Source organism: Tiliqua scincoides, chromosome 3, assembly GCF_035046505.1.
Source record: "Tiliqua scincoides isolate rTilSci1 chromosome 3, rTilSci1.hap2, whole genome shotgun sequence".
Taxonomy (NCBI): Eukaryota; Metazoa; Chordata; class Lepidosauria; order Squamata; family Scincidae; genus Tiliqua; species Tiliqua scincoides.
The window spans coordinates 158,951,075-158,978,808 of record NC_089823.1 but is presented as its reverse complement, the minus strand read 5'-3'; the positions used below and the strand labels follow the sequence as shown (position 1 = coordinate 158,978,808).

At 41.4% G+C, this 27,734-nt stretch overlaps 1 protein-coding gene across 1 annotated transcript in view; it reads right to left on the bottom strand.

Annotated features, from left to right (window-relative positions):
- Nucleotides 1-1,959: 1,959 nt before the first annotated feature.
- PAPSS2 (3'-phosphoadenosine 5'-phosphosulfate synthase 2) overlaps nucleotides 1,960-27,734 on the bottom strand; it is a 54,304-nt gene continuing 28,529 nt past the window's right edge. The window contains exons 2-12 of the mRNA XM_066619188.1: nucleotides 27,135-27,249; nucleotides 25,033-25,268; nucleotides 24,177-24,315; nucleotides 23,635-23,753; nucleotides 20,103-20,216; nucleotides 18,461-18,572; nucleotides 12,590-12,795; nucleotides 11,012-11,147; nucleotides 9,572-9,840; nucleotides 6,173-6,402; nucleotides 1,960-5,521 (exon numbers count right to left, since the gene is read on the bottom strand). Of these exons, the coding sequence (XP_066475285.1) occupies nucleotides 5,380-5,521; nucleotides 6,173-6,402; nucleotides 9,572-9,840; nucleotides 11,012-11,147; nucleotides 12,590-12,795; nucleotides 18,461-18,572; nucleotides 20,103-20,216; nucleotides 23,635-23,753; nucleotides 24,177-24,315; nucleotides 25,033-25,268; nucleotides 27,135-27,249 (1,818 nt within the window). The 3' untranslated portion in view covers nucleotides 1,960-5,379. The remainder of the gene's footprint in view (nucleotides 5,522-6,172; nucleotides 6,403-9,571; nucleotides 9,841-11,011; nucleotides 11,148-12,589; nucleotides 12,796-18,460; nucleotides 18,573-20,102; nucleotides 20,217-23,634; nucleotides 23,754-24,176; nucleotides 24,316-25,032; nucleotides 25,269-27,134; nucleotides 27,250-27,734) is intronic.

Genomic DNA, 27,734 nt, shown 5'->3' with positions numbered 1-27,734 from the left:
CATCCCATTGGCACCAGTATGCCAGTGCTGGAAAGCACTGACATTAGGGGTTAGGATTGCGCCCTAATTTATTTTTCTTTTTGGCCACATGTAATGGCCACATTGGCTAAGCGCAGACAGGGATAAGTAAAATCTGTCTTTGTACATTTATTTATTTATTTATTTAGCATATGGCATATATATATGGACTTATATATCAATTAGACTAGGTCAAATGTCAATGTCCAGTTCATCCAGCCATTCAAGGACAGAGTTACCTTCATTGGAAAAGTCAGACCATGGGCCAGTATATGCCCTCAGTTTGCAACCAGACACAATGTGGTATAGGGTTTGGTGGGAGAACCCGCAATCACACTGTGGGGTAGATACTAGCCCCCATTTAAACATTGAGTCCTAACTAACACCATGTAGGTTACAGATCCTGTTCAAAGTTTTCCAGTGCTGGCGAGGTAAGTCAAAACCTGGAACCTTAAGTGTAGGATCATCTATATATCTACCCGTATCTGGGCTTTTGACTGCCCATTTAACTTTCCATTGGGCATTGATGTTAAAGTTGTTGTGCAGATGTTGTGCGAGTGCCAGAGAAGGTTTCCTGGATTTAGCCTACCGATTGGTAGATGAGGAAGATTGGCATGCACTGGTAAAACTGGGTTGTGGGTGATTTTTCTATATTCTTTCACTAAAGCCTCTTGTCTCCGTAGGGCTAGTGGTGCTATGTGGCTCAAGACAGGGAGCCAACAGATAGGAGTGGGTCTTATACAGTCGCTTATGATCCTCATGGTTTCATTTAATCTGCATCAATCTTGGTAAGCTGTTAAGACATACTGGAGCACAGTATTCTGCTGCGGAGTAGATCAATCCCAATGCTGATGTTCTGAGAGTGGTGGCTGAAGCTCCCCATCTTGTTCCTGTTAATTTCTGGTGTATGTTGTTCCTAGTATTGATTTTTGCAGGCATGTCTTTGTACAATTTCTTTGTATTAGAATATTACAATGGTTTGGATCAGATCTTTCCAAGAGACCTGTTCTATTATGGAGTTCTGGGTGATACATTATGCGTACCTTGTCCAACGGATCTTGAGCAGTAGCAGAGCTCCAAAGCGAACCATTCATCATGTGTCTACCAACACTCACTTCTATTTCCTCTCATCCTTACCTCATATTTTGCCTTTGCTTGTAAGGGTTTGATTGTCATCTCCCCTTAATCATTCATGAAATAAGAGCATTTTTCTCCACAGTGACTAGTCACTTCTGCGCCTTCACTTTTGCACCCTCCTACCCTCTCCTGCGCACACACTTGCAGATCTGACCAGTAAATGCCACCACTACCAGCCTGCCAGACACTTCCCACCTCTTCCCCACCCCATGCTCAGATCCGCCAAACAGAGAAGCAGCATGGAGGAGACAAGCTGTACATAAGTAAAGGGGGGCTCATGGGGGGGGGCCCACTTCTCTATATTCTTGCAGGAGCTCTGTGCATAGCCTCTCTTTTCCAGGGCTTTTGTTTGAAGTGAACAGGACCAGAAGGTGCTTCTCAGTGCCCGCTGCTCCTGTTCATTTCAGAGCGAAGGTGTAACAGTGTGGTCATGTAAGTAAAGCAAAAATGGAGTTGGGGTGCCTCTCTTTTCGCTCCCCAGGCATGGGCAAACTACACATAATCAGACTGTATTTTTTAAAAAATAAATGAATATATAAATAATTGATTTCTTTTGTTGGGGGGGAGGGGTGGCTGACATGCCAGCAGAGTTGAGTTAAGCATTTTCCAGATTTTTGACATGCTGAGCCCAAAAGGTTCACCATCACTGATGCAGATTCTTCTGCCTCAAGCCCTTTCTGAGTAAAAGTTCAAAGTGAACCTTCACATCTCTCAACGGGGCTGTAGTTTGCTATGATTCAGATTCTATATAACATCAGAGCACCTCAGCACTTGCAGACAATAAATACATATAAACAAAAAGAAAACTGTTAAACATAGCTATATTTATTGGTATTAAAAGTGAATTCTAAGAGTAGAATGCCAAATTCAGAAGAACATTTTAATCAAGAGATGTATCAGTTAGTTGAGGCATACATTCTCATCTCATGTTTGTAATAAATACGCTATAAAATATTACAAGATATTTGCTTTTTAAAATTTAAAAGGAATGGTACAACATCTGAGGTCTTACAATTAGGACTCATGATAATGAACATTATATTATAAGGTTAAAACAAAGAAAAAGAAAATACATCAGCCCTATTTAAAAATATCAGTTAATTAAATTACAAACAGCAAGATCATTTTTTATCCTCAAGGTCCCTTCCAGAGGGCTTGGATATAAAAGGCACTGTTGCTAATATCCATTAGCTAGCAATGCTGCAATGGGAGACGTCTACTGTCGTGCAACCCCTATTTAAACAGTGCAGCTTACAAAAGATCCCAAGCAAGCCTTTTTGTACCAAGTGCAGGTTACACAGCAAAAATGGTTGGTGTACTCTGCCCAGTGACTGCACTCATTTTGCATGAGGTATAAAAATACACATTTTGGTTCCTTTAAGATTCAAAAGTATTAAAAAAGCATTCTTAAGCACAATTCTGAGAATGTAAAAGTGTCTTTGTTAAATAAGTGTTACAGAAAATAAATGAATTATTTAACAATCTTAAAATAGATTATTTTACGACTAGACAGAGGAAAGTCCATATTTATTTACTAATTCAGTATGGCAATTTGTATTAAACTTAAATGCTTGACCCAATTCTGGGTACAATTTAATCTATGCCCTATGCACATTTTTGGGCTGTCTCAGCCCTCCACACATAGGAAGTAGCCAGAGGAAGGGTTGGAGAGAATTCCACATATGGGAGTAGCTCATGTGTTGGGGAGGAGGTAACGATTTGGCATAGGATACAAGATCCTGCTCTAAATAGTGTCAATTACATGGCAAATCTGTGCTATTAAAAACTGTGCTGGTTAACTTGCAGTAACTGCATATACTTCTATATACTGCTATCCTTTGATCAAAATCATATTCCACGTACAACTCAATAAAATTCAATGGGCTTGAAGTTGATTCAGTCCTTCACTGGAGTTTTATTGTCTTATACCTAACTAATGGCCCAATCCTAGACAGGGCCGGCTCAGAATGTACAGTGACGCCAATGCAACATATGCTGCATGCTATGAGCCAACCAGAGGCAAGGCAGCGCAGCTGGGGTAAGTGCATTTTAACTTATCTCTTCATAGGCTGCCTGGTACCTAATGGATTTCCTCAGACCTACTACAGTTCTTTGGCTGGTGTGAGTCTGAGGAGCCTCTGGGGACAGATCAGGACTGGGAAGGGGAAATATCCAGCGTGAGCTGGGGCTGCCAAGCTCCAAACCACTTCGGCCCCCAGGCCAGCCTGATCCCCAGCCTGATCTGCCCCTGCTGTCAACTTACTGGTGACAATGAAGGTTCTGTAGACAGCTTTCACCTATGTGCATCCTTCTGGGCCTTGCACTGGCAGCAGCTTTCTGCAGGGCAGTGGAGTGGCTGTGACGAACCACAAGATCCATCCGTGTATCGTGCCCACAGAATTGGGCTATAATTCTGTTGGGTACTGTGACCTGGTCTTCCTCTCCAGTTCCAAATATATGAACATTCAAATTGTGGAGGAGAGGGGGACCCAGAGCTATCTCCTACCAGCTAAACTAAAGTTGATTTCACATGATTCTCTAAAAATAAAGACCTGCATTTTCAGAATCTGTAACTTAAAAGGTAACGTGTACATTGGCTAGATTCACATGTGTACAGAAAGAGACTTAAGGATCACACAAAGACACTATGGCTACCATCCTAAAAGAGTTAGGGAGCCCATCAATGGGTTCAAGCATGCCTAACTATGTCTTAGAATGTGGCTCCAAATAAGTTTAAAGCACCATAAATGTACTGAAAGTACCAAAGAGCCTGATGGGCTGAATGATACAGATAAGCCACAAGTAGCCAGCAGTAAAATCTGTGCCCAGCCTGTCAATACCTCCAGGTGAGTACAGAAATAGAATGACTGGAGAAGGACCCATCTCAGACTGACAGTAGCTAGAAAGGGTTAAACATAATAATAACAATCATAATAATAGCATTTCTATAGTACCATCGAGTGTTCAAAGTGCCTGACATATATGATCTCCATCATTCTTAAAACAATCAGTAAGCTAGGCCAGCATTATTATCCCCATATTACAGCTAATGGCTGAGGGTGAGAGAACAGCAGCTTACTTAAGGCCTCTTAATGAGTTCACGGCTCAGGTAACATTTGAACCAGGGATTTCCTACTTCATAACTCACGCTATTAGCAGCTACACCATATAAGTTCAGCATTATTACTGCACAATGAGGAAACAAGTGGCTCATCGATGTTGACTTCATTAAAAGAGCCATGAAAAGTCAGCAGGGCATAGAGTGACAGGCCCATATTGGCATTCATGTTTGAAGTACAAAACAGAAGGGAATAGTCTCTGTTGACTTGAAGTTTCCCTGAAGCGTGTGGTGGACCACTGTGAGATACAGGAAGCTGGACTAGATGGGCCAAGGCCTGATCCAACGGGGCTCTTCTTAAGTTCTTATGAAGTGTACCAATAATCTAGAAGTGGGTTACTACTACTAAAAGGCTGTTTCGTGCAGATACTATCAAGTGCAAAAATCTGGAATATTGCCCACAGGCTGATTTATCAAAATGTAAGCTTTTGATCTGTTTGAAAGTTTACACATACATGACAGTGTAAAGAAGGATTAAAAATACAAAATTTGAGGCAGCTGGAAAATGAAACTTCTCTTTCTAAAAGAGAAATGAAAGCACTTGGTAGAGCAGATATTCTGCTAACTGGACAATGAAGCACTTTTTCAAGTGGTGCTCCTCTTACATTTAGCAGGGGTGGATTCTTCTCTCCAGCACAGTATCTTTTCAGGTGGTTGTTTGCTGGTGTTATTCTATTTAGAGTGTAAGCTTTTTTGGGACCTGGAGCCATTTTTCTCTGTAAACTGCTTTGTGAATTTTGTTTGAGAGCGGTATATAAATATTCTTAACAATAATATTAAATAATTTGTTCTCAGCTGTACTCTTCTGCACAGTTATGACATTTCTCACAACTCTGTGCTGTGACCAATCAGAATATGGCTTTGAACATTTGTAATCTAAATCTAACCATTTTTTGCACACAACAAAATATCTTCTATTGCCATCCTTAGAAATTAAGAGGAAATTCCCTATTTGCTTCCAAGAGAAATAAGCAGAGCCAGAACCAGTGTTGCCAAGGAAGAAAATGCCCACAGAGTAGAAAAATTCAAAATAGATAGTATAATAGTGTATAGATGAATTGGTGGAGCTCATCTCTAAATAAAGGCACGCTTGGGGAAAAGATGAATTAATGGTTCTTTTCCAAGGATGTGTAGTATTCTGTCAACACTTTCCACGCTTTAGGTGCCATGAATCCATCAGGGGGATTGTCCCCTTCCCGAGCCAGCTTCCTCATGCGTGTGCCAGAAATGAAGTCAAATTCATTGTGCCTGGTAATAAACAGGTAGATGATATGATATTAGTATAATCCATGATATTAGTATGAATACAATTGAGCAAGAGAATGCAAAAGCCACATCTTGTTAATTTTAATGTTTCTGGTAGAAATTAGTTGAAACAGATGGATGATCCACGAGCAGCAAGTACGTCTTCTGGGGCCAAGTGCCTCATTGGGACAAAATGCCAGGTAAGACACAGACAAGCAAGTTAAGCATAAGTGCAAGAAGAAAAAGTGCAACTTTCACTTGTCTAATTTAAATTTAAGTTTTAACTCAAAGTTGGAACTTTAATTTCAGGAAGGGAATATGAGGGAATAGTGAGTGGGACATAGAGCATAGCTGCTAGGTGGTAAAAATAAACAAACAATGGAGAACAGGGCACAGAATGGACACTAATGCCTGCAGAGCTGATTCTGAAGAGAATTCCAGTTCAATTCTAAACACTTCTACTCTGAGTAGGATTAGAGTCTACCTGCGAATAAGATCCTAGGGAAGAAGGACTTGGAAAAACAAAACAGAGGAGGATAAAAGAAGGGGGGCAAGCTAATTTAAGAACTGGCCTATGCAGTCACTACAGATCTGTTAAGCGTCATGGGTAAAAAATGTTTTTTGCAGCAAGTTGCCATTTGCTTTACTGCTTACCTGTCTGAATCATAGAAAACCATCGCCTTCTGTACTTTGTTGTATGCAGCTACTCGGAAGGGAATTATTTCCACAGAGGTCAGTCCTGGAGCCATGCTAAGCACCTTCCCACCTTGTGTGGGCTCATAGAGATCTTTCTTGGTTTCTGGGTGGGGCATTCCAGCTGGATCACGTCCCACAATATAGAAATTGGCTCCAGCAATCATTCGAGCTCTGCAGTGCCATTGGACCTGAGAAAGTGCCACAAGATTATTGATAATACTGTGTAACACAAACATTGTTTATGTTGAATTTGTAATGTTTCTTACACAATTCTAAGGCACTGATCCCAAAGGTAATCTTAGTTTCTATCTTTTTGTAAAAAAGTTTTGTAAAATGTTTTTCGTTATCTTGAATTTTGTGTTTTTATCTATCCTATTGCTTGATGCAGCGGTTCTCAAACTCTTCGGGAGTTCAAGAACCACTGGTAAGTTTTGGCAGGGTTGAGAACCAGGGGGGATGTGCCCCAACAGTGCCACAGTGATTGCATCTGGGGATCCAGGCGCTTATCTCCCTACTTGGGGGGCCTGCAGGCTTTGGAGAGGGTCCAAAGACCCCCTCTGTGGGTCTCCCTGAAGCTTGTCATCCTCCGATCTGCAGATCGTAGCACACTTCCAGTTTTCGTGCAAAGGATTGTGCTGTCCAATATATATTTTTATGGTGTATTATAGATGTATATTAGAGATGTAAAATAGACCTCCGGAGCAATAACATTAACCTACATATATACACTGGCATAACATTTTTGTATTATTTTAATTCAAAGTGATTTATTAGGTAGTTGTGGGGGGGGAGAAAGGGTTTATAGGTTTCGCAGACACATTCATTAGCAGACAAACCACAGCAAAAAAAGAAGAGAAAAATGAAATTACAAAACATAAAGGTATTAAAAGGTAAAAGCTTCAGTCAAATTCAACCCTGAGAAATACACAGCACAACTGGATTCCAAGAATAACAAATATTTTGATATTTTTAACTTATTATATAAATGGTCATTAGTTTTATTCTTTATTTATTATTGAATATTTATATAATATTATTCATTATTTATTCTTGAATATTACACCATTTATTATGTGCTAGATGAACTATTACCTCTTCAAATATTCCATGAGATTTTAAAACGTGTTAATTACAAATTGGCATAGCTTTACTAGTAAATACTGGAGGTTTTATTATTAATAAAGTGTCAAGTTCAAACATTTGATCAACAACACATTTTTTTAAAAGATGCATTATTTTGTAAAATAATACTGTATTTTTATTATTTGATCATCAGAAGAAATGGGAGTTCATGTAACAGAAATAGGCTGCTAGTGTCCACATGTTTTGCAAGGCTGGTTGACAATCTACTGTTGATATCCTGAGTATCTGGCAGATGTTCAAGATGGGCCATATTACATTGGAAACCTCTTTTGGTTTTATACCAGTTTAACTTCTATTGTTTGTTCCATTTAATTCTGGGAGGGTGCTGAGAATGCTCTGTTCCCTCACTAAACTATAGTTACCAGAGTTCTATCTAGTGCTCAAGTTGATGGTGGAGATACGCCCACAATTAAGAGTTAGGTAGACCTTAAATCTGTCCAAATGATAATTACTGTTATTTCATAATAATATAAATATATTATTATTACTTCTACACAGATATGTTTTAAAAAGATACATCCATGCCTAAAAGGCTTATAAAATGTTAATAAGATGCTGGGAGCAAAAATGGAGATAAAAGCTTGCAAAATATGCACTGTCGATACTTGTCTATAAGTCGAGAAATTTCTTCCTCGCCTTATCTGCAAGATCACTCAGGGGTCAGGGCTCTTTCAGCCACATCCCTATGCAGAGATAATGACAGGGTAATCAATCTCCATGGTGACCAGGCTTCAAGGCAGCAGCAGCCAAAGTTAACCTTTTATTCCCCTCCTGAGAAAAAAGCAAGCCAGGGCTCAAGGTTTCCATTTAAATCAAGCGAGCCTCGTTCTCTTAGCAGACCCTTCTGCACCCTTGTTCTATTTTGCAAATGTTTGGCAGAGGTCTGGTTTTTTAAACACCAGGATGGAATCCTCATTTCCATTTGAAACAAAGTGCCAGGTTACAGTTCATTGCACCATTACTTAAGAATAACGCCCATGGAAAGCAATGGATCTACTTCTGAGTAAATCAGGTTGCAACTATGTGTAGCTGCACTTGCTCACATTCCCCTGGGGGCTGGGGATAAGAATAGGCCCTCAGTTTGGCTGTACTTGTCGTAAGAGGTGACTAAACAGCCACCGGGTAGATGGGACTCGTCAGCCTGGGAAGGCAGCTCATCTGAGAGAAAGAAAACTCTGATCCCAAACCTCCACTGCCTTGTGGCTACATCCAGTTATGGAAAAGGCTTCAGGAGTCAACCTCGATGCAGAATCCGGAGCCGGAGTCCCTGAGGCAGTTCACGGCTGAACACAGTCACATTCTGGCAACTCCTGCAACGCCGCTGGAACCAACCGTATTGGCCTCTGCCTTTCCATTGGACCATTTCAGCGACGTGGAGAGGGGGGATTTGCTGCATGGGTAACAGCCTATCCTCCATACCTACTTTACCCAGGCTTCGCGCACTGGAGAGGACACTCTGTTCCAGAACCACCATTCAGAGCGCAATACCATAGTCTTCCAAGACTGAAGGATACCAACACTTGCTCACAGTCATTCCTTGTTGCTTGTCTCTCCACTGTGCACATTCCCAGTTATGTGTTATATGTTATATGTAGAGCCTCTGGTTTAACACACCAGATAACTTAAAGAAGGATTTGATTAATACTTCTACTGGTATGTTGTTTTCAGTACACTTACTCTGATAGTGATAGTGTACTTACTCTGATAGTGTTTATCAAAAGGTTGTGATGACCAGAATGTTAAAAGTTAATGAATAAAAAATGTATCTTATCATCTTTTACTATATTTTCAATAAATTAGAGACTGTACAGTTCTTGGGTAACAATCACTGATAGGTTATTTTCAGGATCTGGCATCAGGGTAAAATCAGAAGAAATTATAGTCAGACACCCCCCTAAGTTTAACCCCTGACTTATCCAAGGGTCATACAAAATTTCATGATTTTGGGCTCAAAACCTGACCTCAATTTATCTGTGGGATTAACTTATAGACGAGTATCTACAGTAATTTATAAAAATCAATGATGGAATTTTTCCACTGTTTTAACCTCACAAAAATAAAACAATATTAAAGGAGGAAAATCAAGAGAAAATGTTAAGTCACAAGAAGCAAGAGAAGAACTGGGGTAGACAGCTGGGAAAAGTAAAGCCCATTCATAGGGAGAAGCAAAAGAGGCAGGACAGTTATAGTTATATGACACAGGAAGTGTCCTACCTCTGTTGGTCCAGCATACAACATAGGAGAAGGGAAAATGGCTACAACAGTGGACTTTGGATCAAGGATATGCTCCTCCAGCACTGCAGCATGCTGCTTCATGCGCCACTCAAGGGGCACGTCGTCATCCTTGGTCCATCCACCGAGGGGATGCAAGAGCAGCACAGGGTGCTTGTAGCCTCTTTCTAGCAAACGGCGTTTGGTGTCTTGCATCAGCAGGGCATGTCCATTGTGCACTGGATTGCGCAGTTGGAAAGCAAATACTGCATCTGAAATTTAAGAAGAGGGATATGCAATGGCCCCCACTCACAGAAATGAGCATTAAAACAACTTTAATTGGGTTAAACTTCAACAAAAACTTTTATTACCATTTAAATCAAGAACTGCAGTGAAATACTCAACTATTACTCCATTATAGCACAGGTACAGAACTTGGATTATGTTTGGTCAACTCATATGTATGGCAGGAAAAACTAAGCACTTTTAGGGCCCAATCCTAAATGGCCTTAGCACCAGCGCTGAGCTCCAGCACCGGCCCTTGGTGTCACAAATGTGTCATACGTCATATCTGCGACACCTGGGAAGAGGGGCTGCCGGGACTGGGCCAGCACCAGTTGGCACTGGGCCTCAATGCTGCATGGATGGTCAGCTGATGTTCCTCCAGTGCCAGCCAATGGTCCAATGTCTCAGTGTGGGGGGGAGTGGGTAGAAGTGGAGGGAGGGCAGGATCAGGTCCAGAAGTCGAGCGGAGATGATAGCAGCCCACTCAAACGTGGATGCAGAGCTAAGGATACCTATTGGCACTGCTGTGGCATTATCCTCAGCGCCCACAGGATGCAGTGGTCACCATTTTGGCGCCACTGCAGCCCTGGGTGCCGCAGCATTCAAGACTGGGCTGTGATTTTCTATTTATTTCAATGGATGGTAGTTATGCATATTGTTGAAGAACACAGGGCATGATGTTTTTAAAAACAACATATCTTTCAAATAAAAATGAGGAATAAAGAACAGTAAAACTGCCATAAAAAGGTGCAAATTATGAGAAAGATCAAGAACATACATCACCCTAGATTAGAATCTCTCCTAAACTTGACTTTACACCAACCTACTGGACATGTGAACCACTAAGCCAAACAAAGTCCATCAGTGTGCATAATGAAGCATCTCATAAAACTTCCGTTTTGCTGTCTGCTTGATACCGCAAAAACTGTGGAATGGAGCTATCAGTCATCTGCCAGGCATTAACACTGGCTGGTGGACCATAAACCAAGCAGGCCTTTTCCTGAACAATTGTGAAGCTGACTTCAGATGGGGCTCACTGGGCAGTTGGTTCCAGAATGCCAGGTCCAAAATGGAGAAGGTCCTGCTCCTTCCTGATGAAGTGATAGTTTTAGCTATGTTTATGAGCAATGTTACATTGTCTCAATTATGAACACTTACCAGCATTCATTTCTTTAAACTTCTGCCTCAGCTCCAAGGGTGTCAAGCGATATTGGTCCAACCCATCATTCCACTTTATCCTCTCTAGCACAAGGAGGTCTCCACCAACCAACCAATCTCCACTTTCCATCACCATCTGTCAAAAGACAAAACAATTCGTTAGGATAAGATGGTGCTCAAATGTAAGGAAAAAAATCTTCATTCAAGAGGTTCTGTGGCTGCTGCTTCTAAAACTGTCTAACTGTAGCTGGGTGGTCAAACTGTAATCGGTATGATTAGCGTGTGTGTGTACACATATATAAAATGTAAAGAATAGATGACAACAGTTTATCTTCATTTGACCCTACCCCAGTTTGACTCTCAAGATTTTCAGAATAAATGGAAATCAAACTGAGTGGGAGCTGCTAGATTCAGTTTCCATGCCTTCTGAAACAAATGTGATATGCAACAAATTGTTATGAATGGGGTTCACAAATAAAACAACTGGGATTATTTATTTATTTAAAATATTTTACCTTGTCTTTCCAAAAGCTCAAGGAAATTTACAATCCAAAATTCATAGCAAAATAAAACTATGAAAAAACCATTTGTTACTAACACACTTATCTGACAGTGACAACTTTTCCCAGCAAACCCACAGACTAAAAAATCATGAGCAGTCTAAAAAATAACCAGCAGCTCTTATTCTAAATTTCCATGAATAAGTGAGCTTCAAACAACTGCGAAAGACCAGGAGGAAAGTGTGCAACTACACATCTTGAGAGAGGCCATTCCACAACCCTGGGGCTGCAATCAAGACACAGCTCCTTGCTCGTGCTGAGCTTGCATCTTGTATTGAGGGAATGCAGAGTAGGTGATTTCAACGGAGAGACAAGTTCAGCTTTGTTTTAATTACTTACTTACTTACCTACAGTATTTCTACCCTGCTTTTCTCCCCAAAGGAACCCAAGGCGGCTTACAAAAACAATTACAAAAAAAAATACAAAACATAAAATCACACTTAAAAGCACAAATTATACATTAAAACATTAAAGAACATCTTTAAAAAGCTATAAAACATTAATAGAATAAAACATGAGAGCAGCAGCAACCATCTTATTAAAAATCCTAGCCTGTAAATGCCAGATGTCATTAAAAAGGCCAAGAACATAGAAGGCATGTCTGAAAAGTTTTCAGGCCTTGCTGAAGAGTCTCCAAGGAGGGAGCAGTTCATAAACCAAGAGGGAGGGAGTTCCATAAAGTTGGTGTCACTACTGAGAAGGCCCTATTTCTTGCCACCCCCCAGCCCTGCACCTCCCTGGGCAGCAGCACTCATAAAAGGGCCTTTTTTGATAGCTCAAGGGGTGAAGCCAGATTATATAGAACTAGGCAGATAAGATACCCTGGCCTTGATCCATATAGGGCTTTAAAGGTCAAAGCCAGCACCTTGAATTGAGCCCGGAAACAAATTGGTAGCCAGTGCAGCCGTCGGAGAAGTGGCCTAACAGAATGGAACCTCCTACATCCAGTGACAACACTGGAAGAGTTTTTAAAAATTCATTGCTTCAAAAATTGAAGAGTCTATTTTTGTTCATTTACTTTGACATGTGGGTGCTTTGCACATGTGGTCCCCCATACACGGGCACAGCGTTCTTCCTTCCTGTGCTCAAAATACTCAGGATTTTTGAGTATTGCTACCCTCCGCCCATTGTACTCCAAGGTAAACGCACGGCAACCTTCCAGACGTTTCTTGTCTTCTGTAGTTATGGGAAGTACTATGGGAATGCTCAGGTTAATAACACCATCTGTTAAAAGAACAATGGTATATTTTAATTAATTGGGTCACTGAAAATTATGTGAAACAGGAAGGTCCTCATTAACAAGCAATCTGTCTACTTACATCAAAATGGCTTCTTGAAATAACTAGAGAGAATCTTTGGAAGTGCCCTACACATACAAGTGATTTGAGTATTTGCCCCAGAGGCCAAGGGATAAGAATAGGACCTCAGTTTGGCTGTATTTGTCATAAGAGGCGACTAAACCGGGTAGATGGGATCCGTTAGCCTGGGAAGGCAGCTCATCTAAGACAAGGAAACTCTGATCTCAAACCTCCACTGCCCTGTGTATATCAGTTATGGAAAAGACTTCAGGAGACAACCTCAAGGCAAAATTCGGAGCTGGATTCCCTAAGGCAGTTCACAGCTGTATACAGTCAAGTTCTGGCAACTCCTGCGATACCGCTGGAACCAACCGTATTGGCTTTTGCCTTTCCATTGGACCATTTCAGCGACATGGAGAGGGGAGCTTTGCTGCATGGAGTCCATGCTGCATAGACTATCCTCCATATTTACCCAGGCTTTGCGCACTGGAGAGGAACCACCATTCAGAGCGCAACATCATAGTCTTCCGAGACTGAAGGATGCCACAGCAGATTTGAGTATCAGCTTAGATTTTGGAAGTGTTATCTGAACCTTGAAGTAAGGATCAATTCTACTAATACAGCTCAAAGTATTTTTCAAAAATAAGGTTTACCACCTAAATCAGCAAGTTAGCTATGTCCATGCTAGAGCATATCATGGAATTGATCTTCTACAAGTAATCTGTACTAAGACTAAACCACACTCTTCACTGCATGTGGCAGCAAGAACTCTATTGATATTTTCATAACACCAATAGTAGCATATTTAACACCAGTGTTATTAGTACTGGATCATCCCATTTGAATTTAAAAAGAGACACTGTGTGCCTTCCACTTGTATCATACCTGCAGATTCCACGGTAACAGGTATAGTTTAAATTTAACCCTTCCCTTGTCATATAAAATATAAAGTGCGGATTTTTGCATTCAGAAACGAGACTTGCCAGCCACACACAATCATTGTCACCTGATATCCATTTGCTTTGGCTATATCTGCAGTATTTACATGCTCCCTTTGTATCACTTATTACTTGGCTACTTTAGTATCATTACGTAATTTGCTTCCTTAACAGTGAGATTCTTGAGAGCCAGGATGGTGTAGTGGTTCTGGTGTTGGACTAAAAGTTCCAGGTTCAAATCCCTGCTCGTTCATGAAGCTTCCTGGATGATCTTGGACCAGTCAGCCGAATCTACCTGACAGGGTAGTTGTGAAGGTAAGAGGAAGGAAGGAATTATGTATACCCCCCCCCAAGCTCCTTGGAGCTCCTTTCATACTGCAGTATAAAAGTGTGAAAAATCAAAAAACATACAGTAGAACCTATGATGCCTACTCAGAATTAAGTCTACAGGCGTGCCCTGGTATCTTTGGAGGTTCCATTCTGGAACCCCTCTGCATGGTTACATGAAACTGTGGATACTGGGGGACATGCTGCCTTGCCTCCATACTGTCTTCTGAGCTTCACAGTCCACCTGGAAGCTTTGTAGTTCACCTGCAGCCTCTGTGGGTCTAAGAATGACTGTTTCAATGAAAAAAACCAGGAGTTCCAGTTTTCAGTCAAAATCAGAAGTGATGGTTTTATGCCTTTGAAAGGCATTATAAGGACCAAATAGGGAAACCTATTTTTGCTACAACAACAGCCATAACAATTATTAGGTTTTTTTCATCAATTACTTCCAGCCTTATAAAATTAATACCACTTTGTATAAATGGTTTTCTGACCTTTGGACTTTACAAGTGGTTTATTTGTCTCTTGTTTAAACCATAATTCAATTTCTTTCAGATCATAGCTATTTCTCCTCCCAAAAAAGTCATGGGGTCATTAAATAAACTTTTCTAGTCTTAATACTGTGCTCTAAATATTGAGTAATGCTGAGTTTACTACTTAGTATCAAACAATAATTTTGCTCTTTCACTGTTTGTCATCCTGTCCCTATGCCAGAACATTTACAATCCGTTGAGTGTTTACGTGTATCATTTCAACAGACTTATTACCTTGATCCTTACATTAAACAATACATTTGTTTTCCCATGCCGTCACAGTTAACTTACCAAGCTTTGTTGGTTGAGTTTTAAAAAAAAAAAATTCACTTTCAAAAACATTCAAAAAAGGAAACATTCAACTTTTCTTGCAACTACTTTTAAGTTTTCCATTCATAAAAATAATAAATGAACAAATTAGAAAGTAAGTATGATGGGTGTTTTGTTTAACCACTTAGTGCAAATGATTTTCATTATGATTGGACAATAAAGTTTAACAACTTCTATAATCATTTTTACTTTTCTGTTGAGATTGTTCATCTGATCATTTTGACACAATATAGACTTTGTGTCCTTATTTTAAATGTTATATTTTTTCAATGTTATGTTATATAATTTTTATGTTTTATATTCACAAAGTCTATAGGTCATCTATGTTTAATTCATGCATAATCATAAACTTTTTAAAATAGTATATACATATTGTGATTCAACCAGTATGTTTCTCTTTATTGATTTATGTCAACTGAGTCAGCCTCATGTCTGAAAGTATGTATTTTATAATTAAAACGGAAAAATCCGTCAATCATCTTTAATATAATCTGTTATTAAATAGCCAATCCATAAAATAAATAAGGAAAAGGCTTATTAAATTATTGTAACTAACAAACTAACGAATTCCCAGTTTCATATGTAAACTAAAACAGGTCTGCCCAGCTTGTGACCCACCAAGCTTAATGCTGCCAAGTATGCCAGGAATAGTGGCCCATGAGGACATGATAAATCTTCTGAGTTTGCTGCCTGCCTAGGACTGCAGAACACAGAAGGTGGGGAGGGAAGTATGTTAAGTCACAATATGTGGCTGCTGAGCAGCACTTGACTCGGTGGTTGACAAGATCTGCATGCCCAATAAAGAGAGTGCAATTGCACAACAAAAGGATGTAGAACTCTGAGTGTAAGCCTGATCCATGGAAGTCAACATGAGTTTTGCCATGACCTTCAGTGTCATCAGGCTTGAAATCAATAAGAATTGTCTGTTTTGAGTCAATTAAAAAAACGCTAGAGAGGTCTGGTATTAACCATTTAACTGGTTGGATCATGAACATATTCTTACTGATTCTAGTCTTCTGCATCAAAATTTCATTGTCATAACATATATTTGCGAACTTTTAGTGAAAATCTCTTAATTGCAATTATTTAACACCACTGTGAAAAGCCGAATACATACCAAGTTTGGATATATCAAGTCTACCCCTTCCTGGCAAAATATAAACACAATTATCAAGCATACTTTAACTGTACCCCTCTCTCAAATAACCTCTAGAATCTCAGTTTTGATGCCTAACTACTAAAACGTGCCCTTCCTCCAATGACAGCCCCTGCTATCATACAAGGAATTCTGCCCAGCAACAGGTAAACTTCTATGCCTGTAGCCCAATCCAAAATGTGGAAGAACGTTTTTGTGCATGTACAGGTAGTCCCTAACTTATGGACAGTTGCGTCATTGCTTTTGTGCCAGCGTAGTCCATTCAGCCTTGCACTTTAATGCAGGTGTGATAGCACTGTCCCGACTTACATTGGTAGCAACTTCCCAACAAACGTCTGCAATGGAACCAGTATGTAAGTTGGGGGCTATCTGTAATTGATTTAAATGCAGATGTATATCTAGGCCCAAATTGGACATACATTTAAATTTGTTTGTTTGGTCCAGGCTGCTTCTTTTTCTTATAATATTGCTGGGCAGTATGAAGAGAAGAAGAAATTCATCTAATTCTAGATTCCATCTTGCTAGATCGGACTCCATTTCGTGTGTCTGAAAAAGCAGCGCTATGCTGTACTAGGCATCAAGGAGGTATAGTGTGTGCCAGGATCTTATCCCCACTTCCTTTCCCCTTCCCTCTTCCTTACTCTCCTCAGTTCTGGGTCAGCAAAATGTCTGGCACAGACCTAAGGAAGCCTATTCAGGCAGTGGAGGCTTGCCCCAAGGTAAGGGAACAAAGGTTCCCTTACCATGAGGAGATCTCTGTGACTGCACCCCCCGTGGAATGCAGAATGCACTCTATTGCACAAAGCTGCATTGGCAGGGCAGATTTAGTTAGGATTGGGCTATAAGTCCCATTGTAAGCATCAAAATGGGAATTAATCAAGACTGAGGTTGGATATTTTGGGAGGGGGGATGAGTTGAATGCAATACGACAGAAGAACCTCCTCTTACAGTTATAAACAGACTCTGTTTAATAGGCTCCGTATTATTCCAAAACCTGCAAAATCTGGATTGACAAGAGGCAATGCTGGGACAAAAAGAAACAGGTGTTTGTTCATCACAAGAAGTGAAGCCTACTTCATCTCATTAAAATATGATCTCTCTCCAGACTACCAAATTCTATTGGCTTCAATTGGACTTACTGCCCAATCCTATCAAAACCTGCTCCAACCAATGCAGCCACACCACTGGAACATGCACTGCATCCTGTGTGGGCAAACAGTCCTGGAGGTCTCCACTGAGCAAAGGAACGTTTATCCCCTTGCCTGAGGAAAGCCTCTACTACCCACATGGGTCTCTTTGAACCTGTGCCAGCAAGTTTGCTGGCGCAAGTCTGAGTAGACCCAGGAAGGAGAATTGAGGCCAGGAAGAGTGATAGTATATTAATAGTGCCACTGCCACCAATACTACTCCCTTCCCAGCTTTGATCCCCTCCCCTCCCCGACTCCTCCCTGTTCTACCCTCCCCTGCCCCATTCCACACACCCCACTGCCTCTCAACTGCCCCCCCCCCACTGACTTACTGGTGCCAGGGCTCTTGTAGGGCTGCTGGCATGCAGCCACTTTCAGCGGCAGTTGTCTGGCTGTGCAAAATGGGCTGTTGACATTTGTGACAGCCATAAAGCATGTTGCGCTGCCAGAACACAAGTTCCAGAGGCACAGCATGCCCATAAGATTTGAGCATTAATCATGATTCACTTTTGATGGATTATTCCTAATAAGTGGTCCTAGATAAGCTGGTGACGTTCATGGGGAAGTGGAGATGATAACCTGAATCTTCCCAGTCCATCACACTATTGACTACAACACAAATTGCATTTTGGGTCTGGTAACCATATGATTTGAGCCATATTCCAAAGACTTTCTTTAGACATACTCATTGAGATTTTTCAATTCGTTCCCAGATAGCAGCACCAACAGATACTTTTGAAACATCCCCCTATATTTCAAAGGTACCTTCTCTGGCAGTGTGGTGCTGATCTTAAAAATGCCTAAGAGCTCCACTCTGTCCACTGAGTTCGCTTTGGAGGAAGGCTGCCACAAAATATACTTCATTGCAATCAGTGTATTTTTTCATATCAGAGATAACTATCTTATTAAGAACAATTATTTTGTTATCTTATTAACCCTAATCTCATAATGTAATTTCTATACTACTTAAATAAGCAGCTGTGTGGCATTCACATCAGTATGCAGGCAATTTCTACAACTGAATTAGCAAAATGATCTTGTTATCTTACAACAATCACAACATTTATCTTACAACAGACAACAGTTTTAAGTGCAAAGTGTAGCAACCAGCAAATCGTACCATCAAGCAAGGTGCCAAAATGGATAACCTGCAAGTATTCTTTCTCACGCATAAATCCTTTCAGTGGGGTTGCCCAACCTTCACTCAGGATTTGAACCCACTGTAGATCCAGCTGGAAAAAAAAGATATAGTAGGTTACATCTTGTTATGGACTGCCTTCTTAGAGACTTTAATTACAACATACTTTTACAAAAGCCTTATAGTTATTTTTTAAATAAGAACAAGAAAGTGTCTGATTCTTTGGAACTTTCACTTAAATACAAGCAACTGTATTTCCTTTACTAAAAGAACATGAACATAACATGCATACTATTATTAAAAACAAATGCACAAATCATAATCAAAATTTACTATTTACAAACCATCATTATGAAATGTCCATTATGACAGGCAAGATACATATGGAGGGAAGGCTGACATATGGCAGGAAAAGGCCTCCCTTCTCCTACTGTAGGAGAGCCAGGATGGTGTAGTGGTTCAAGATTTGGACTTAGACCTGGAAGATCTTGGTTCAAATCCCTTCTCAGTCATGGAGGCTCCTGGATGACCTTGGAGCCAGTCAGTATATCTCAGCCTAACCTGCCTCACAAGTTTGTTGTGAGGAGAAAAGAAGTAGCTATGCACACCATCCTGGACTACTTGGAGGAAGGGTGGTATAAAAATGTGAACAACAGTAATACTTGGAAACTTTATTTCTTTGCAAGTTCCCAGGTTCACAGCTAAGGCCTGTAGAGTCTTAGAGATACAAAAAAAAAATTATTAGATTATATCTCTATGGTGGAATGGAGAGCAATCAAAATATGAGCTTAAAAAAGTGCATGTGAGTTAATGTACCAAATGGATCTATTTTAATATAAAATTGCATACATGTAAGCTTACAAGTAAACAAACAAAATGTATAGATTACCTTTGAAAAGTAAATACAGTGGGTCCTTTTAATACACAGGTTTGGAACACGCAAATTTGACCCACTGCGGGTCGGCAGCTGGAGGACCAATGGAGGACCTCTCAGACACAACCAGAAGTGCCTTGTCTTGTTTGTCTACCAAATGAAGTTGGGACTTTACTCATTGGTATTAAATACCATCCAACCACGAGGTAACTGTCAATTTATCTTCAGCTGCCTTTCTACCTAGTACATCGCTTAATCTCCAACTGTGTTGATATAAAAACTACCATGATTCTTTTACTTCTGTTCCCTGCCTGTAAAGGGACAAACAGATGGAACAGCGTAGATTTTGGGTGTAAGTCGACAACTTTCTAGCACCTACTGAGGCTAATCCACACTGAATCTTTTTAATTCCTCCTGTATTCCATTTTAGAACTGTTACATAGTACAGACTTAGAAGCTTGTTCTACCCTGTGAGAGCTACTATTCCAAGAATGACTGGGTCCATGCACTGACAGACTGTACCTCTCTAACAGATGGTGCATGAAATAGAGTATCATTCATGGATCTAAGAGGATAAGGAAGAATCTTTTGGAAATACTGGCACAAGTTTAAGGGTTGGGCTGCTACAACAGACTGACTATAGACTATGCACATGTACTCAGAATTAAAGTCTCACTGTGTTCAGTAGGATTAGTAAAAGTGTTTAGGATTGCAGTTTAACGTAACTATACTGTAGAATTTATATCCTACCTTGGTAATCTTTAGAGAAGGTAGTGTATTGGCTTCAGCCCACGCTTCCTCAGTCTTATTTTCAGGGACAAACAGTTCAAGAACATCTTTGACTGCAGTTGGAGGTACAATGTTCTGGAGAAGAAGTAGAAGACAAGTTGCAAAGACCACAGTGAAATATACTTTAAAAGTTGTCTTTGAGCACTTACCTTCACTGACTGGAATCCACACTGGTGGAATGCGGAGAATCAGTGGGATACCGCAATCCCGGGCTATAAACTCTACAGGAGGGACAGGCAGGGGCGTGTTGGAGGTGGGGTGGCCGTTTATGTTAAGGAAGGGATAGAATCCAGCAAAGTAGAGATTGAAGGTGGGTCCGACTCCACCGTAGAATCTCTGTGGGTTAAATTACCAGGCTTGTGCAGCGATGTAATACTGGGGGCATGCTATCGTCCTCCAGACCAGAAATCTGATGGGGACCTTGAAATGAGGAAACAGATCAGGGAGGTGACAAGGAGGGACAGGGTTGTAATCATGGGGGACTTCAATTATCCTCATATTGACTGGGTCAATTTGTGTTCTGGTCACGATAAGGAAACTGGATTTCTTGATGTGCTAAATGACTGTGGCTTAGATCAGCTAGTCACGGAGCCCACCAGAGGACAGGTGACTCTGGATTTAATATTGTGCGGTACACAGGACCTGGTTAGAGATGTAAACGTTACTGAGCCATTGGGGAACAGTGATCATGCTGCGATCCATTTTGACGTGCACGTTGGAGGAAGAATACCAGGCAAATCTCTAACAAAAACCCTTGACTTCCGACAGGCGGACTTCCCTCAAATGAGGAGGCTGGTTAGAAGGAGGTTGAAAGGGAGGGTAAAAAGAGTCCAATCTCTCCAGAGTGCATGGAGGCTGCTTAAAACAACAGTAATAGAGGCCCAGCAGAGGTGTATATCGCAAAGAAAGAAGGGTTCCACTAAATCCAGGAGGGTGCCCGCATGGCTAACCAGCCAAGTTAGAGAGGCTGTGAAGGACAAGGAAGCTTCCTTCCGTAAATGGAAGTCTTTCCCTAATGAGGAGAATAAAAAGGAACATAAACTGTGGCAAAAGAAATGTAAGAAGGTGATACTGGAGGCCAAGCGAGACTATGAGGAACGCATGGCCGGCAACATTAAGGGGAATAATAAAAGCTTCTTCAAATATGTTAGAAGCAGGAAACCTGCCAGAGAAGCGGTTGGCCCTCTGGATGGTGAGGGAGGGAAAGGGGAGATAAAAGGAGACTTAGAGATGGCAGAGAAATTAAATGAGTTCTTTGCATCTGTCTTCACGGCAGAAGACCTCGGGCAGATACCGCTGCCCGAACTGCCCCTCCTAACCGAGGAGTTAAGTCAGATAGAGGTTAAAAGAGAAGATGTTTCAGACCTCATTGATAAATTAAAGATCAGTAACTCACCGGGCCCTGATGGCATCCACCCAAGGGTTATTAAGGAATTGAAGAATGAAGTTGCAGATCTCTTGACTAAGGTATGCAACTTGTCCCTCAAAACGGCCATGGTGCCAGAAGATTGGAGGATAGCAAATGTCACGCCTATTTTTAAAAAGGGAAAGAGGGGGGACCCGGGAAACTATAGGCCGGTCAGCCTAACATCCATACCGGGTAAGATGGTGGAATGCCTCATCAAAGATAGGATCTCAAAACACATAGACGAACAGGCCTTGCTGAGGGAGAGTCAGCATGGCTTCTGTAAGGGTAAGTCTTGCCTCACGAACCTTATAGAATTCTTTGAAAAGGTCAACAGGCATATGGATGCGGGAGAACCCGTGGACATTATATATCTGGACTTTCAGAAGGCGTTTGACACGGTCCCTCACCAAAGGCTACTGAAAAAACTCCACAGTCAGGGAATTAGAGGACAGGTCCTCTCGTGGATTGAGAACTGGTTGGAGGCCAGGAAGCAGAGAGTGGGTGTCAATGGGCAATTTTCACAATGGAGAGAGGTGAAAAGTGGTGTGCCCCAAGGATCTGTCCTGGGACTGGTGCTTTTCAACCTCTTCATAAATGACCTGGAGACAGGGTTGAGCAGTGAAGTGGCTAAGTTTGCAGACAACACCAAACTTTTGCGAGTGGTAAAGACCAGAAGTGATTGTGAGGAGCTCCAGAAGGATCTCTCCAGACTGGCAGAATGGGCAGCAAAATGGCAGATGCGCTTCAATGTCAGTAAGTGTAAAGTCATGCACACTGGGGCAAAAAATCAAAACTTTAGATATAGGCTGATGGGTTCTGAGCTGTCTGTGACAGATCAGGAGAGAGATCTTGGGGTGGTGGTGGACAGGTCGATGAAAGTGTCGACCCAATGTGCGGCGGCAGTGAAGAAGGCCAATTCTATGCTTGGGATCATTAGGAAGGTATTGAGAACAAAAAGGCTAGTATTATAATGCCGTTGTACAAATCTATGGTAAGGCCACACCTGGAGTATTGTGTCCAGTTCTGGTCGCCGCATCTCAAAAAAGACATAGTGGAAATGGAAAAGGTGAAAAAGAGAGCAACTAAGATGATTACGGGGCTGGGGCACCTTCCTTATGAGGAAAGGCTACGGCGTTTGGGCCTCTTCAGCCTAGAAAAGAGACGCTTGAGGGGGGACATGATTGAGACATATAAAATTATGCAGGGGATGGACAGAGTGGATAGGGAGATGCTCTTTACACTCTCACATAATACCAGAACCAGGGGACATCCACTAAAATTGAGTGTTGGGCGGGTTAGGACAGACAAAAGAAAATATTTCTTTACGCAGCGTGTGGTCGGTCTGTGGAACTCCTTGCCACAGGATGTGGTGCTGGCGTCTAGCCTAGATGCCTTTAAAAGGGGATTGGACAAGTTTCTGGAGGAAAAATCCATTATGGGGTACAAGCCCATGTGTATGGAGCTTGTATGATGTGTATGCGCAACCTCCTGATCTTAGAAATGGGTTATGTCAGAATGCCAGATGCAAGGGAGGGCACCAGGATGAGGTCTCTTGTTATCTGGTGTGCTCCCTGGGGCATTTGGTGGGCCGCTGTGAGATACAGGAAGCTGGACTAGATGGGCCTATGGCCTGATCCAGTGGGGCTGTTCTTATGTTCTTATGTTCTTATGACAACCTGAAACACAGGTCCATATGAGTGTGAATGGAAAGGTTTTTCTTCCTTTGTAAACATTTTTGTTGCTGCACTTCTGTAAGCAGCAGCATCTTTCACAGCGCTCTGACCACCAAGAGCATTCCTGGGTTTTGGCTCTTGTTGGCTGCCACTTTTTTTTTCCTCTTTAAAATGTTCCAGAAATGACACCAAGGGACTTTTAGGAGCCCTTCCTTCCTGGAGCATTTTTTGAGACAAAATGGCAACTGGCAGAAGCCAACACCTGGAAATGCCTCAGCACGTCAAGTGTTATGAAAGTTGCCTGTGTCCACAGAGGCAAAGTGCCAGAATTTTTTACAAAGCCTGCTGGAAACACTATCAACACATTTGCTCTTTCAAGGGTAGTTCAGATATTCAAAGCAAAACAAAGTACCTGTTCTTGCAAGAGCTCCACAATCTGATGGATACATTCAGAGACAGACGATAAGTTGGTTTTCAGTACAAGTTCAGGTGCTTCTGGCTTCTCATATTCCGAATCAATTCCAGTGAAGCCTACAGATTAGCAATTCATTTATATAAGATAGTACTGGGACAACCAAGTAGTAAAAATAGCAAGGCGGCATGTTCTTTTTCAGCAATGGCTTTTATATCTTCTGTATTACTGGAGTGTCTTATCCATAGTGAGTGTCAATTACCTTCCTTTGCTTAACTAGCCCACTGTGCTGAAGGCAGGAGAGTGTGCAAGTGGAGGCTGTCTGCACAATGGGAAATAGCACAGGCATAGGAAGTCCCCCACATCTTTCCATACTGCATTCAGTGGCATGCAGGTTATTCTTGTTTGAAGTAATGCAGGCTTCTGTCAAAGCCATCAAGGAGACTTGTGAAAGATGCTTTTGCTGTGAGGGGGTATGCCCAGGGACTCAATATGGGGCAGAAGAGTTGCAACCCCTGTCACAGGTCATGGAATTCTCATACCTTTGATTTCTCCAGCTCGTGCTTTTTTGTAAAGGCCTTTCACATCTCTGCTTTCGCAGATATTTAGAGGTGCGTCCACAAAGAGTTCAAAAAAAGGAAGTCCGGCCGTTTCATGAATCTTCCGTGCATTCTGGCGGTCCTGCATAACAGAAAGAAGAAATGGCAATTACAAGGTGCTACTAACATCACTTTTTTCCCTATTTTGTTATCATACATATACAAAAACATGCACAGAAGAATCATGACAGAACACTGGGCACATAACCTCACTCACACACATGCGCGCGCACACAGAGAGAACATGCAGACTCATGTACTCAGTCCATTCCAGTAGCACAGATTAATTTTGTGAGGCCAGCTGGCAGGCAGACAAGCAGGTAACTAGTAAGCAGGCTTCAACTCTTACAAGAAGGAACCAAGTTATTCCTAGACAACCAGCTGGGGCCAAGTCAAATCAGTCAAGCTCACAGATGGATGAAATGGTGGTCTGGTTAGTAGGTGATGGATGGGCTGTTTCTGCCACTCCCACTTTGTTAAGGAGGCAAGCCAGGTGGCATTCAGAAGAGCATTCAGAGCCTGGTCTAAACACTCTTCTACTTAGTTGGCCTTCCTAAAAAAGAATTTGGCTATACAAATGGCTGGTTGGGTTAGGAAGCTTCTCACAGCTTGGTTAGACTTGCCTCTCCAATCAAAGAGCAGCTACAAAGGTGGAAACTCTTCACAACTCCAGTGAAGTACTCATATGTTACAACAATTAAGATTTCTACACACTTTTGAATAGGAATAAAACTCCCTCCTCCAGTAACAGTTCTGGTATACTAAAGCTGCTTTACATGGAAATTCTTGTCAGTTTTACCTTTGAAAAAGGAGAAATGAAACTAGTGATGCAAACCAGGCCAGCATCAGCAAATAGCCTGGCTACTTCAGCAATACGACGGATGTTTTCTTCTCGATCATCAGCAGAGAAACCAAGATTTTTGTTCAGACCATGACGAATGTTGTCCCCATCAAGGGAGTAGCAAGGGATCCCATGAGACACCAGGTACTCCTCTAGTGCAAATCCAATGGTTGTCTTACCAGCACCAGAAAGACCTGTCAATAACAGGTAGCACACAAAACAAAACTATCTGTTACGTAACTCGACAAAGACTTCCCCAAATCCACAAATCCACTGCAAACATGTACAACTAACAGCACAATACTATGCATGTCTACTCAAAAGTAAGTGAATTAAGCCATTTCTGCCCAACGTTTTGTAGGTGAAACAGGGATCAAATGTGTACACCTGTGGGCTGGGCAGAAATCGGTTAAGTGGAACTTATTCTCAGGAAAGTACATATAGGACTGCAGTCTAGATCTATTTAATAGTTAATATTCTATTATTTAATAATCTATTTCATAATAATTATTCCTCAAAACTGAGTTATCTTATTAAATACAGACATATATGTGTGTGAACACAAGCTGCCTGCTGACTGTCTTTTGTGAAATTGCCTAGCCACCTATCCTGCTGAGGAATGGTCACAGAACGTTTAACTGGAATTAGGCATCTACAGTGGAATGCAGATTTCAGTGATGCTTCTTTCATAGCCCATTTGGGCTGCAAACAGGTAAAATAACTTTGAGGGGCAGGAAACCCCTGAAACTAGAGAGCCAATGAAGGGACTAACCAACCAAATCTTTGACTAACATTTTCCCAAAATCTAACAGTTTACTCCTATGTTCAAATTCTTGGTAGGACACAGAGTTAGCCTTATACCAAGTGGGAACACTAGTGCCCTTCCTCAAATGACTGAGAACACAAGAAAAGTGTTCAAATTATTTTGCACACTGGAAGTACAATATCATGTGCTAGAATAATATATTTCAAAAGCATTTTAGTACAGGTGAATGTTTCTTAGCGATGTTCTAGCTAGCAACAGCCCACATATGCGACAGCCACTGTTGGTCCCAGTTCACACACCTCCAGCCTCCGATGTCAAGGGTTGACTCTGCCTCTGTGAGGCTCAGACAGGCATTTTCGACCAAAAACATGTGACTTCTGGTTTCCCAGGAAACCAGAAGTCATAACTTTTCACCCAAAACAGGCATTCTGAGCAGATGAGTGCCATCTCTGCAAGGCTCAGAAAAAGGAGGGAAGCAGGCTTTCCCCTGCCTTTTGAAGGATTTGCATAACATCAAGCCTCACTTAATGATGGGGGTACTGGTCTGCAACCCTGTGGTTAAGCAATGTACGACTGTACTTCCATATCTTGGTCACGCCAAACAGAATGGAAATTAATATAGGTGTGCTTCACTTAACAACGGGGATACGTTCTCCAATCCCTGTTGTTATGTGATTAGGTTGTTAAGCAAACATTCAGCCCAATCTAGTGCCTTTGTTGTGTAAACAGACACTCCCTGCCAGACACTAGCTGGTTGCACAGGCTACTGGAGCTAGATTGCCTCAATTAAGAGTTTCTTTGTTGTGTAAACAGACACTCTACTGCAGGCTATGGGAGTTCTGACTGCCTCATTAAAAGCCTCTTTGTTGTGCTTTGACCACTGTCATATATGCAGTCCATTGTTAAGCGAATGGTTGTTAAGTAGCGTACACCTGTACTTATGATTTTGTCCTGTATAATGTATAATAATGGATTATGGTTGCAATCCTAACCAAACTTTCCTGAGAGTAAGCCCCATTGAACAAAATAGGACTTACTTCTGAGTAGATCTGGTTAGGATTGTGCTCTATGTTACCCAATTCAAAGGACTATATCTGGAATTTGTTATTTTGTTTTGATTTCATTGTATTCTATTCTATTATTATTATTATTATTATTATTATTAAGGCACATTCTGAGAGACTCTATTCTAAAAAGAGAGCTATAAATCATTCAAATAAATAAATAAATAAATATGGAGTAGAAATAACTCTCTCAGTTTATTAACTTGTTGAATTAATCAAAAATACAATACCTGTTAACCATACTGTACAGCCTCGGAATCCACCTCTTGTGCCCACAACTTGTCCTCTCTTACTTCTGCTAACATGATGAGCTTGATAGACCACATTGGTAGACTTCTGGAGATTCTAAGCACACACACAAAAACATACAACATATGGCCATTAAGGTAACTGGCAATACTAAAAAGAAAACTCCAACTGTTATGTAAAACAAAGCAATGAAAATATGAGTCATTTAAAATGCACATGCAAATTAATACCCAACCACAGCCTGCAGCTTCACGTGACAAGCCAGCATGTCAACCCATCTGTGGGTTTACCTGATAGTAAATGCCCCAGCGTGACCTGTCATGTAAGCAGATCTGAGCATAGACAGCTTTTACCAGTGGTTATCAAACTGGGGTGTTGTGATGCCCCAGTCTGAGGGCCCTGGACTCTATCCCCCTAAAGGGTGGGGGTGGGAGGAAGGCAGCGACGCGATCCCCAGGAACCCTCTGCAGGCGCAGAGAGGGCTTTCTTTAGTCTTATCTGCTGCCAGGGTCTGGGGAGGTCCAGGGAGCTCCGTGGGGGGCTCTGCAGGGCTTCCTGCAGCATGGAATGAATGAAAAAAT